This window comes from Dunckerocampus dactyliophorus, chromosome 10 (genome assembly GCF_027744805.1).
Source record: "Dunckerocampus dactyliophorus isolate RoL2022-P2 chromosome 10, RoL_Ddac_1.1, whole genome shotgun sequence".
NCBI lineage: Eukaryota > Metazoa > Chordata > Actinopteri > Syngnathiformes > Syngnathidae > Dunckerocampus > Dunckerocampus dactyliophorus.
Window position 1 is genome coordinate 1,972,501 of NC_072828.1, and position 14,195 is coordinate 1,986,695.

Sequence of the window (14,195 nt, forward strand, 5' to 3'; positions counted from 1 at the left end):
AACTCATTTTTTCGTCTATTATGATCACCAGGAATTTATATTCTTTCACTTTTTCAATGTCCACTCCGTTAATTTGTATACGGTCACACGTATCCATTCTGCTATTTACAAATACCATTATTTTAGTTTTACTTAAACTCAAGGATAATCTGTTTCTGTCAAACCATGACTTTAATATGACCTTTTCGTCCTTTACCTTTTTAATGAGTTCTTGTGTGCTTTCGCCAGAACAAAAGGCAGTGGCATCATCCGCAAATAATACCAACTTTAAGTCCTTTGTTACTTTACAAATGTCGTTGATATACAAATTGAACAGTTTTGGTCCCAATATGGACCAAAACATGGATTTGAAACATTTAAGTGTGACAAGCATGCATAAAAAATAAATCAGCAACACTTTTTCACACCACTGTATATGGTGTTGGAATTGCACTGCTGATGATGTGTTGAGGCCTGAATAAAGTTGTTAAAGAGCGCCGGACTCTGTGTGACTGTGTGTGGACGCCACACTATGCTTCCGTCATAACAGAGAGGTGTGGCTTGACACGATGCGCATGCTTTAAATTATGCAAAATACATTTTAAGTAATTAATTGAATAAATTAGTCACTGCCGTTAACACGCTATTTTTGACTACCATAATTAAAAGTAAAACAAATATTTCTGTGCATCATTGTTCTGTGTACCATATATCCCATTTTATACCATGGACACGGCCTTTGCAAGCACAAAATTGAATGATTTTGTAAATTTTCAAACAGCTAAAATAATGCATAATAAAGTTGACAGTAACTTGTTACCTAAAAAACTCATACAGTATTTCTCTATAAAAGAGGAGAAATATGATCTTAGAGGAAAAAACTTAAAATACTTATATGCGAGAACAACGCTGAAAACCCACGGCATTTCAGTACACTGAATTAAATTATGGAATGGATTGAGTAAGGAACTCAAACAATGTACCGAGATGAGAAAATACAAGCAGTTGTTTTCTAAATATAAGGCAGAAGAGTCTTGATCATTATACTGATTGCTTTGTATTTTTTATTATTTAATATTAAACTGATTATTATATCAAAAATATGACATGGAATGCAGGAAGTGAATTATATGTACTGTACAAGATGTGGAACAGATGGGGGGCAGGATTAAATAAGATTTGCTTCTTCCTAGTCCTTTTGGACATGTGGAAGTGTGAAATGATGATTCCTGAGATGTATTCCATCGTAACCTGCATGCATGTGCAAATAAAATGAAACCAAACCAAACCAAACCAAATATTTTTTTCTATTTAAATGTCGTGGGTGCGGATTATATTCTGGTGCGCTTGGTTGTCTGGAAATTAGGGTATTTCTCGTATTTGTATTTTTATTAGTGTATTTTACATACCCTTTGTGTGCTCTGTGAACAGTGTGAGTAACTACGCACGTAGACCTGAACACCTCCTGTACAAAATGAATACAGTGTGGTTTCCCCACTCACCTCCTCGACATAGTCATGGCCGACTGGTTGGATGTCCCCGTGGCCACCTGCCTTGTCACCGTCCTCATCCTCGCTCTGAGGCTCTGCCTTTAAAATGGGTGGTGGTTGCATGGGCTCCTCCACCTTCACAGCCACCGCCGGCGCCGCTGTCACGGCTGCTGGGGAGCTGGCTGGCTTATTGGCTGTAAAGTAGGATGCCAGAATGAATCCATCTTCATATTCATACTTCCAAAGAACTATTTGCTATTATTGGACGGAGTTTAGATCAGGGGTACTTTTTCCGGCATGAAAGTTACAAGTCGACATGATCTATCTAATTGGTAAACTTGGAAACTACTATACTACTGATTAGTATTTCACATTCACAGTTTCAAAGTTTGCAGGTAATCAAAGTAGTTTATAATCATTCACTAATTCACAAAATTAAAAGATAATTGCAAATGAATCTTCAACAGCTAGGTAGCGTTCATTAGACACACAGTTCATGTTGTCATGTGCATGTCTACGTAGCATTTGCTATCAAACATTACTGATATACAAGAAATGAAAATGATTATGCAAAAGACAATTCAGCTGAAGTCAAGGTAATATATTAAAAGGCTTTCAGCAATGGGCACATTTTCCAGTTGATCATGAAATAATAGTGCAACAAACGCAAGTGCAGAAAACACGCATTTCTATAATGGAGTTCGGGAGACGAAGCAAAGCCATCACTATTTACTACAGTACATACATAATTAGCCACTACAAGTGAACGGCTAACTTGTGCTATAGATATACTAGGTAGGCCTGTCACGATAATCAATAATCGAACAATTAATAAAAACAAAGTCAGTAATTCACTCTGCATCTGTCCGGGGGCCTTGGTTCTATATTGGGGGTCAAAGGAGAGAGTGAACCCTTCCCTCAGTCATTCAGCCTCTTTGTCCCAGTAGGTGGAGGCCGGTATGTGGCATTTGTTGGATAGTAGTGACAACGAAGAAGGGGAATACGACCAGCTCGCATGAGCACCTCAAACAAGACCATCCTGTCCAGTTTTCCCACCTGGGGAAAAAAAAAACAACCGCTCAAGGTGCAGCGGAGCCTTCACCTGGCTGTCAATGCTTACTGAGGTATTTGGCTGGCAAAGCAAATATAAACAAAACAGCCCAAAATGTTGCATGCTCAAAGACAGTGCCGTTCACTATACAGTATGTTAAGCCTTCCTTCCTTTTGCTTACAGATAATTGATACTCCATTTTATTTATTGTTGTTTTATTGCAATGTTTTTTGCATAACAGAGAAAAGGTCCATTTTTTTTTATTTTTGGTTATGATTGTGATGCAAGTTTTGCTAAAAGAGTATATTTTATTTTCATAGGGGTTTTTTTTGTCTGTTTTTGCTTAATTTATGATGTTGTTTATTCTATTTAAAAGCTCTTGACATTCCAATTACAATGTTACTCTTGATAAATGTAAAGTTTATTGCTTTTGATAACTCCCATTATGATGCCAAATTATTAATGAAAAAAATGGTTTCAAAAAGTGTTGTCAATAATATCGATTGACAATAATTTGTAGGACAATTATCGTCCGGCAAAATTTGTAATTGTGACAGGCCGAGATATAGGCATCTTACCACAGAGTTAGTTTATCCATAATCACAATAACACAGATAAAAGTTGCATCTCCGTGTCCGGTCACCTTTCAATCTTTCCTGAGGGGGGAGCAGCAGCGAATCAGGATGGGCGCTTCATGCCAGCTGACTGAAGTCATATGACATCTACAAAGTGACGTTTATGCGATCGACTCGCACTACTTTCACGATTGGCCGGTAGCTCGCGACCGACGCAACAGGCACCCCTGGTTTAGACGTAAATACACCACACAAGTTATAGAAAGGAATACTAAGAAAGAAAAGGTGTCAAGTACTCCCAACTTACAAGTGAGAGTTATTTTGGATGGAAATGGTTTCTTGACTGTTAGACTTTTAGCCACAGTGTTCACGGTTGCTTTAGATGCAACAGCAGGAGTTGATACGGTGCCTGCCGAGGCAACGTCAGCGGTGGAGGCCAGATGTTTGGCAGCCGTTGATGTAGTGATGGTTGGTGCAGAATTCACCAAGACGGGCTCAGTGGAGGGTATCGGTTTGCCCAGCCTTGTGTGCAGTTTCACCACCTTGACAAAGTCAAAAACATAAACAGATTTGCTTTCCCTCCCAAGTCCCTGTGGACCACGCTGCTCCAGGACATTGCAAACCAGATGGAAGATCGCATGAATAAAACATCAACATGGAGCACGTGAGTCGCTCTAACCTTCTGGTGCTTGGCCCCACGGATGTGTGCGGCGTATGCGTCAACTCCAGTGCAGGACACGTCACACAGCTCGCAACGTAACTGAGTCTGGACCCCTCTGGAGGAATTGCTGGGGCCCGTCTGGCCACCAGTCTTCAGGGCTGCCTCTTTTTTCTTGTGTTTCTGGCCCTCCAGGTGCTCCCAGTATGTCTGTTTCAGTCAAGATCAACAGTCAGGTGGTGAAAAAAAGAAGTACATAATCTACTAGATAAGTCCCCAAATAGTAAAATATACTGAAATGAAACCGTCCTCCTTAAAGGGCCCCTGACATGATTGATCAACTTTGCTTAAATAGGTTATATATTGTTTGTAATTATGTTCTACATTGTTCCATTTTTGAAAGCCAACAGTAAATTCGCAAAAATGACATTTACAGTTGATGGCGCCAGCCATGACGAGCTAGCTCTCGCTGTTCAGTCTCACTTCCGGAAGTGACGTCATCTGGGTGCTAGCACTCAGGTAAACAACCATGGCGGTGTATGAGACAGAGGATGTTTACAGTGATTATAGCCAAGATTTGAGTGATGTGTCAACAGTTTTCGAGGAGGAAGAAACATTTGGAGATGAAATAGAGAACTTGCAGAACATGGACTTAAGCCTTAAGACATGGAGATGAAGACTGGTTGCTTATCCTTCCATTATTGTTTTAAATCGGCTTCTTAAAGGGGTCTTTATAGCCTGATTTATTTTATATGTTATTTTAGACATTATGTCAAGAAGACATGACTTACTCTGTTCTGTAGCTTTGACGTAGTTCTTTTTTTTTTCTGTGTACCAGCGGAATAGCATCCTTTTTCAAAATGCGTATAGCGTACTTTCAAGCCAAATGCTGCTTGCACAGGTGTTCCTTCAAAGCAGTCATCGGTGAAATGATCACTGCAAAGAACAGAACTCGAGGTGGGCGTCCATCTGTCCATCTCGTTCTCTACACTTGCTTCGACCAAACGTTAAATCTTCCTCTTTTGGAAAAGAAAAACTTGCAGTATCACTCGGATACTATGAACATCCAGCAGCAACATAACTTTTTGGAATGACTACTATTTTGATGAAAAATATACTGAACTAAGTCGACGATTGACCTCGAGAAGTGTTTGTTTACTCTGCTTTAGCGGAGAGGTGTCATGATGTCACTTCCGGAAATGAGACTGAACGGCAAGAGCTAGCTCGTCACGGCTGGCGCCGTCAACTATAAATGGAATTTTTGCGAATTTACCGTTTGCTTTCAAAAATGGAACAATGTAGAAAATAATTACCAACAATATAAAACATATTTAAGCAAAATTAATAAATCATGTCAGGGACCCTTTAACAAAGCTGTGGCATTTCAGCATCTCACCTGAGGGCCTGCACAGCTAATTTTACAAATGTCACAGTAATGCAGCTGCGGTTGCTTGGCGGGCCCTTTGGGCTTCAGCATCTTGTTCTGGTGAAAAGTGGGCTTTTTGTAGGCGCTTCCAGCCGGGCTTGTCACCGTGTTACTGCCGGGGTTAATCCAGGAAGCGCTTGTCAGCTGCTTGGGTGGCTGCGGCTTTTGAAGCTGTTGTTGCTGAGACTGATGGGATGCGAGCTGAGGCTGGGACAGGGTTTGCTGGGCCGGCTGGTAGTAGGCGGGAGTGGATGCGGAAGTGTAGCCGGTTGAATCATAACTGGAGTAGTTGATGCCTGAGGGTCAGCGAGACGAAGCAAAAGAAATAAGGTCACATTTCTACCAAGATAGATTCTTTTCAACACAGGCTGACAAAGAAGAAAATGTTGCCAATGGCTTTCACCCTACTTGCTTTACCTGAGTAGGAAGTGGCTGAAGCGGTGGAGCTGAACGTGGAGCCGAGGGTGTAGGACGAAATGGATGTTTGCGGCGACTGCTGCGCACTGCTGGACACCGGGAAGATGCTGTAACTGGAGGACACGGAGCTGCTCGGGGTCACCGCTTTCAGCGCCGTTAGCTGCCGCTGAGGAGTTGGTGGGTGGCTGTATGCAGTGGCAGGGGCTGGACTGTAAGCACTCTTCACACCGACTGAAAGATGAAAGCGAGGGAGTGAGTCAGGACTCTGTTATGTCCGAAGGATCTGTCATAGGTTTTTTTTGACAGGCTGTTCGGGTCCCGTGGGAACCACCCGGGTTCTTTAATTCTTCCAACTGTGAAATAACTATCAGAGTCAAAAAGTCACTTTAACGATTTATTCTATTAAGAGTGAATGCGAGCAATTGCAATGCCAGCACTGGAGAGAATGGCCGGAGCAGTCTCTAAAGTAAAACTGAGTTCCTCTTCCTCATAAGGCCTCTGTGGAGGCGGTCCCTGATCAAGAAACTTCCAGTTTGTTGGTGTAATGGTCTGATCTGGTTCCAATCAGTCCAGCCCAGGTGGCTGAGCGACCAATCCAGGAGGCAGGAAGGTGAATCATAATGAATGATGTATGTGTGTGTGTGTGTGTGTGTGAAATCATTGAAAAGAACAGGGTGTGTTTGTTCCAAGTGAAAGGTCTTGTGAATGTTTTCTCTCTCTTCTATAGGTAAGCACATACATGTTGCAGTACCCATCCAGAACAGTAGAAAATATTCCATTCCTAACAAGGGTAAGCTGGATTGAAAGGAAAAGTGCACTTTTTCTGGAATTTTGTCATCCACAATCCTTATGTGACACATGAACACACGTGTCTTTCTCTTTTCTGTGAGTTTTACAGCTATAAAAACAGATAATTCATGCACGTAATGGGGGACAACTATTCCGCCTAGAAAGTCTTCTGGAAAAAAACTCCAAAAAGCGGCAACAACGCTCTACTGACAGAATGTGAACTGCATGTTACCCAAGCTACAGCGACATTGTTATTATTATTGTTATTAACATTGTTACGCTCAAGAACTACATCACTGACATAGTGACACCTTGCCACACCATACCGGCTAGCTACTAGGCGGCTAGCGCCTAGCTTCACCGCACACTCACCCACAATGCCTCATGCCTCAGGCCACTAGTGAAAAGTAACGCGACATATTGGAGCTAGGTGACCGAAATACTGTGAGTATTACATGTTATCATGAATGTGCCTGTTACTGTATGCTTACAGCATGGACATAATACCATAAAACCTTGTTGGAGCTTTTTGGAGGTGTTTTAACCCTTTAAACGCTAAAGTTGGCAATAATTTGTTCAAAAGTAGTGACGAAGAAGCAGGGGAACACGACCAACTTACAAGCACACCTGAAACACAACCATTCTTTTCAGTCTTCCCAACTGGGGGAAAAATGTATATTGCTGGAGGTGCAGCAGAGCCTTCGTTGCGACAGCCAACGCTTACTGAGGCGTTTGCTCGGCAAAGTAATGATACAGTAATGATACAGGCAACTTCTGTGTCAAGCGAATGTCGCTCACAGGTACACTATACTTGACTACCATCTAGTGGTTCAAATGTAAATTACACCTCTTGTGACAATAATGAAAAAATGGTTTCCAAAAATGGTGCCGATATTATCGATTATCTGTGATAATCACAATTATCGACCAGCAACATTGTAATCGTGACAGAAAAAATTCCTTATCAAAAATGTCCATTTTGTTTTAGATCCAGACATGTAGGGTGCCACCACAAGTGAGAAGACTGTGCATTACCTCCGCCGTGAAAGGGGAGGTGTGGAAGCGTGCAGCCCAACCGTTACACTAGCGATAGAGACTAGAAGACAACACTTGGAGACACTCTTCCATCTTTGGGAATACCTTGCCTTCCCAGAGAAATACGGGGATGTCCAAAATGCAACATGGAGTCCTTTTGCAGACCATGGCTCGTTTTTTTTATGGGCGATAATAGAAGAATAGAGCTCTATCAAGCTTTTTCAAAAATGAATAACGATGGCTGTTTGGCGGTTGACTATGGAGTATTATTAGTCAAAAAATATTGAAAGACAAGTTATATTTAGTATTCTGGCCACTTGGTGTCAGCAATGTTCCATTATTGAACATGAAATTAGATCCCCATCAGTCAGCGATCGCATGCCCGACATGATACAATGAAAAGAAGTTCTCCTCCCATTCCCTGTGGAAGTGGTAAGTTTTTGGCTTCTTTGTCCTTCATCACTCTGTTTGAAACCCTTTCTTAAGTTTAGAATACGGCAAATAAATTGGAGGCTCACTAGTTAGCTCGCTAGCTTGCTAATGGTTAACGCCTGTGCGTTACAGTTGAGCAATGTGGTGTAAATAAAGAATAATAGGAGTGTAAAGGTGACTGCAGGGCTGTTATTTCATGTCTACATGGCTCTAATAATGGTAAAGACTGTATTTAGAAAGCCATAAACAGGCTTTCTATCTCTAACTATGAAAATGTTCCATTTGTTAATACATTCTATGGAAATTCACATATCGCAGTCGGGCCTAGAACAAAGTAACCACGCTAAACAAAGGAAGACTGTACCACTAATACATTGCAGTCCTGTGGGACAAGCCGTCTATGCTAGGTTGAGGCCGTAAATCAGGGATGTCCAAAGTGTGGGCCGAGGATGGGGGTTTTTTTATTGGCCCGTGGCACATTGTAACAATATAATTTAACAAGAAAACTACAAAAAACAGCAAAAATTACAAATTCAGCTGTAATTTAAGAATAAATTCAAAATATTAAGAGAAAAAAGTTAGAATCTACCAAGAAAAGGTCGTAATTTTATGAGAATTACGTAATATTGTGAGGAAAAATACGAATTTTGCGATCATAAAGTCAAAATATGCGGCACAAACAAAACGACGAGTAAAGATGTCATTTTTTAGGTTTTGGAAAAAGTTATGTTACAAAGACAAAGCCAAAATATTATGGGAGTAAAATCATGATTACGAGAAGAAAGTTGAAATGGCAGAAATGGTTAAAAAAAAAACAACTGCAATTTTACGAGAATTAAGTCAAAATATTAAGAAAAAATGTTGTATTCTAATGAGAATACATTTTGCAATTTTATGATTTTAGAATTGAGAGGAAAAATGTCATTTTAGATTTTAGTAGCATAGAGTTGCAATATTTTAGACAAAATACAGTCAGAAACAAACAAAATAAAGTGGAAAATTAAGTTGAAAAGTTACAATATTATGAGAAGAAAAATTACAAATATTATTTAAGAAGAAAGTAGGAAATATTTGGGGGGGCAAAAAAGAGGGAAAATGGTTGCAAAAAAGAGGAGAAGCAGTAAAGAAAATGGATGGATGGTCGCAAAAAAGGGCGAAGTTCATACTAATAATACAGTTTTTCACTTTATTTTTTGCTTTACAAAATATCAAACTGGCCCGTGCATCCTTTCATTTTTTTTTGTTTTTGGCCCTTGCTGGAAAAATTTTGGACACCCCTGCCATAAATGATTCTTTAGAACACTTCAAAGAGATGAACGGGCACGATGCAAAGGCGTGTCTCACCAGTCTGGTAGTAGCTGTCAGTGGAACTCTGGGCTGGAGCGGCACTTGTCTGGTAGTACTGTTTACTGTCATAGGTGGTCGCAACAGCAGGACGTGCATAGCTGTAGCTGTCCTGTTGCACAGGAGAAAGGCATCCATTGTCAGTGCAGTGTACTAAACCATCCAACTTCAAACCGTCAGACACATTTCCCATGCTTGAATTCAAGCTTGATAAATACATAATAGTGCGTTTTGTAAATCAGAGGGCTATAAACGAATGTGCATGCCAGCATTACTTACTTTACTTATTTCGCTATCTAACAAGCAAAATGTATTCGCAAAGTTAAAAATAAAACATGGGAACCGCATCGCTTGATTGCATTTGCTTCAACCCACAACTATAGAACATACAATCACAATGAGATGTCAACACATAAACAAAATCTCACCGCATCAGAGAACACCTGATACGTTTGTGTGGTGGTGGCAGGCTGGGGACGTGCCGGGGGCTCGGGCTGCCTGAAGGCGTAGTCTGGCGGGGGCTGGTGGCTCTGATAGGCGGCGTAAGGAGCAGTGACGGCAAGCCGGGCTGCCTGCGCCGTGGCAGGAGAGTAGGAGGCGGTCACTGAGTGAGGCACCGCCGGAGCCTGCTGGGCGCTATAGGTGGCCGCAGAGGGATGCGAGTAGGCTGGGGGAGGAGGTGCACTAAGTGAGCAGGGGGGGGCAGAAAAGCAGATGGGTCAGCAGGGGGGGTTACTTCAGTAATCTATGCCAAATTTGCAGCCGTTTTTTCAAAATGAATAAATCATGCTATTTCGTGGTTGAATACAGACTATTATTAGTAAAAAAAAAAAAAAAAAAAACGCATATTTAAGCAAATTATATGTATTATTTTGCCTAAATGGAACATAAAAATGGCTAAGATGCATTAAAAGATGTTGTGATGATACGTCGTATTCTACACTGGTCACTCAGGTTCAATAATGTGACAGTATTGAGACAACAGTCACTGCAGGAAGTACTGTACAGAACAGGAAGTAAAAACAATTTTAAAAAAGAAGTTACTCTCCCAAAGCGAAAATGTGTGAGTCTACATTATGTGTTATTATGTCTCTTATTATGTCTGCTACATTGGAAAATACAAGTGTAAAGGTGACTATTGCCATTCAGCATTCATTCCTTGTCTTTTTTTTTTTCCCCCAGAGATGCATGATTTCGTTTTTTTCCAAACCGATACAGATACAGTAATGGTAACATCCTGCTTCGCATGTCTACTTTTTAAATTTTGATCTGTGCACACCCGGAGGTAAGAAGGACTGGAACAAATTAGGATTTGTTGATTAGTCCTAATCAAATATGATGACATTACTACGACCACATCACTAATATCAGGAGAACCAGAGCATAGAGGGGGAGGAGCCACCTCCTGTGGCCCAGCAAGGTGCACTGTATTCGGCCGCATGTTCCGTGATGCCACAGAGGTCTCTGGCATGGTTTTTTGTGTGCTCGACGGGGTTTTTTCCCCCCTCATCGGGGAGCATTTGGTACAATTAGCATGCGAAATGTCTTCCTCGGGAAGTGAATGTTTGTTTACAAGTAAGCTCAGGAAGTTAGGACAGGCCGTTAGCATCACAGGCAGGAGAAAAAAAGAAGTGTTTTTTTTTATTATCTGGATTTATCGGTATGACATAATTGCCTCATATCTGCTGGATAATTATCGGTCAGTAACTATCCTGCATCCCTTTTTATTTATTTTTTTTAATTTGTGGGAAAACCTGCCCAGGTGAACAAAAGTTAATGTTGCTCCTAAGTCAGTACTGGAATGACTACAGGCAAGGAATGTGTCACATCATTGGTCTGTTAACACTTGACTCGCTCGAGAACTGGAACTAGAGTGGATAACGTTGCTTATTAATGGACTTTTTGCACGTCAGTATGTCTCCCGAGTGTAAGGCAGGCTTTTCTGGTGGACGTGCGCCAAGGAAAAGAAAAGCCATCACCACGAAAGTGAAAATGAACATCATAAAAAAGCTCCTGTGAGAGGAGAGTGTTTGTCCTCTCCTCTAATATCTCCAAAATTGGCCACATTTTTTTTTTTAAATCATAGGGGTGTCCAAACCTTTTCCAGCCAAGCCACATAGTGAAAAATTAAACGATGCAACTTTGCTACTTTCATATTTAGTAAAAATATATCGTATTTTCCGGACTATAAGTCACACTTTGTTCATGGTTTGGCTGGTCCTGCGACTTGTACTCCGGAGCGCCTTATATGTATGTTTGTTTTTTTTCCACACTGACAGCAACAAGAGGGCGCTCCAGGCTTGTGTGCCAGCATTATACTGTATATTGTATGTGTCATGCTGCTACACATCAATGCCCCTGGACAGCACTAATGCAGGGGTGGGCAAACTACGGCCCGGGGGCCACATCAGGCGCACCAAGTGTTTGAATCCGGCCCGCCAGTTGCTTCCACAGCATTTCATATAAACTTTAACATACAAGCTGGCAACATGACTTGCAAGTAATCAATCTTAGACAACCTTTTGATGGTTGAAGTAGCTTTTCACATGCAGTCATCCAGACAGCTACCTCACCCATGGTGCCAAACACACACAAGTCAACAAATATGTGACACACAACTTAAACCTAACCCTAACCCAACCCTCCTAAACCTAACCCTAACCATTGGGTGATACTTTTACAGATAAAATAACTATGCAGCCCGCAAGTCAAAAGGTTTGTCCACCCCTGCATTAATGTGTTAGGCATCTTTGGAGTATGTCTCTTGTATGGAGGAGCTGTCTGTCAGTAGTGCTGCCGCTATGCTAGAGATGAGATGTTCCCGTCCGCTCTGAAAGAGATAAGTTTCTCTCTTTTTAGTCGATGTGCCAGTATCCGGTACTCCTATCACTCCTGTACAATGAAAACATCAACTGAGGCCATAAAGTATTTTATCGTTTCAGCCTCTCATCCACACTGGAACGACGTTCCGGGTGACCTGAAACGGTACTTTTTTTAAATGACCTCCAGAGCAGGCGTGTATACAGGCAACACGAGAACGATGACGTCATAAACCCACCGCCACCTCGTCGTTGTCACGTGTACAGAAGTGAGCTTTGATGACAGGCCAACATAATATCTGATTATTTAGACGGACATGACTCACCTCAGTCGACATGCTCCTGATATTTTGTTGTCTTATACGCCATAATGACTCGCGGAAGACGAACTTATGCGCATCCGTTCTTTCTTCTTCTATGGTTTGAAGTGTCACGTGGTTCCGTCTGCGTGCCTGTTGACAGCGCCACACGCGTCTTAGCACCTACAATAACAATGTCGCTGTAGCTCGGTTAATATGCAGGGCACGTTATGTAAATGGGGCGTCTTCTGCGCTTTTTGGAGTTTTTTTTCTGATGGTTTTATAGGCGGAATAGGTTTGTCCCATTACGTGCACTAATTAGCCGCCGCTGTTGAGACATTTTTATTCTATTCTTTAGAACGCACAGAAAAGAAAGACGTGTGTTCATGTCGCGCATAAGGACTGCAAATGATGGGCAAAATTCCACAAAAAGTGCACTTTAATACCTCTTTTTAACTCAGTGGTACGTTATTACATTTTAAAGGCAGCAATCTTGAAAGAAAATGTGTCTATGTTGTGAAGTGGTAGATTAAAGTGTATGCTTTTATCTGTGGCAGCACGTCATCATCATTTAAGCTCTAAAGCAGGAGTGTCTTTTTATTGTTTACGGCTGTAACAGTCAATATACTGTAATTACCCATGTGTGTGGTAATCAGATATTTTTATTAACAAATTGATGGATAAATCAAGGTGACACGCAGATAGTGTTGCTGATAGCAAAATATGGTTGAGATAGCTTGTTGCATGATCAGATATTATTATTATTATTATACATTATTCTGTCCAAATTGAAAGAACATTAATTTTTAACAATGAATTTGAAAAACATTGGGGGGGTTTTACTATTTCGCAAGATTGATGAAGTTGGGTTTCTGGATGCACATTATTTCCAGGCGGGCCATTTCGCGGGCCACATAAAATGATGTGGCGGCCAAGAGCTGGCCCCCGGGCTGTGACTTTGACACCTGTGCTCTAAAGTAAAGTCAGGTTCCATTAGACACTTTATCCGACAACAAGCTACTTTAACGGCGGCACACACACTTGGCCTTGCCGCTTGACATTTAAAATGTCAGCAGCAGTACGGACTAACCCGACCTTCCACCGACCAAAACAGAACTGACGGCGGGCTGCACGAGCCCAGCTAGCTTACGCGGCTAGCTCAATGGCTAAAGTTAGCTCGTGTCAGCAGAGAGGCGTAGACGGAAAAGAACAACAAATGGCTCTCTAGAAACAGAACGACGACACGTTTTTATGACTCAAGCGCTAGCCCAGCTCACGCAGGCACATATAGTGTGATTTACCTGTACTGGGAACCGGCAGCGTGGGTGAAGCCGAAATAATTACTTGCAGCCATCTTGGGCTTCTCCGGTACAGTACAGTCACCAGAGAGAGTCGCTGACAGCAAGAAGACAAGAGAGGTCACCCTCTCCTCTGCAGCCAAATGTACGACAAGATAGTACGTGTTTTCTACTTTCAAAGTATATATACATATTTCGACAGTGCTTTAAAAATTCCTTTTATTTTTTAGTGTTTAATAGTTCAAGTATTTGTTTGATGGATTCATTGCGATTTAGAAATGTTCCCAGACACGACGCGGCGGCGTTGCCGGAAGTGGTTTACAGGGAATTATCTTGCTTCCATAGCTGGGTCTCTTGCAATCTTTGCAGGCTCTAATGTCACAGACAAGCAAAGGCAACCAAACTCTGGGCATTTACTCAACAAATCTAAACATTTGCAGTTAAAATATCCGTGTTTATTTTACTGTACGCTAAAAACGATGCTTCAGAAAGCAAAATTACTCCCAGGAAAAGCCCCAAACTAAGGCAAGGTGGAGGAACAAAAATATTAAGAAAACACTCTTACAATCCACCAAATATCATA

At 41.4% G+C, this 14,195-nt stretch overlaps 1 protein-coding gene across 1 annotated transcript in view; it reads right to left on the reverse strand.

Annotated features, from left to right (window-relative positions):
• zfr2 (zinc finger RNA binding protein 2) overlaps positions 1-13,688 on the reverse strand; it is a 35,056-nt gene extending 21,368 nt beyond the window's left edge. The window contains exons 1-8 of the mRNA XM_054788812.1: positions 13,616-13,688; positions 9,625-9,880; positions 9,197-9,308; positions 5,597-5,827; positions 5,150-5,475; positions 3,775-3,963; positions 3,403-3,637; positions 1,482-1,663 (exon numbers count right to left, since the gene is read on the reverse strand). Of these exons, the coding sequence (XP_054644787.1) occupies positions 1,482-1,663; positions 3,403-3,637; positions 3,775-3,963; positions 5,150-5,475; positions 5,597-5,827; positions 9,197-9,308; positions 9,625-9,880; positions 13,616-13,668 (1,584 nt within the window). The 5' untranslated portion in view covers positions 13,669-13,688. The remainder of the gene's footprint in view (positions 1-1,481; positions 1,664-3,402; positions 3,638-3,774; positions 3,964-5,149; positions 5,476-5,596; positions 5,828-9,196; positions 9,309-9,624; positions 9,881-13,615) is intronic.
• Positions 13,689-14,195: the final 507 nt, after the last annotated feature.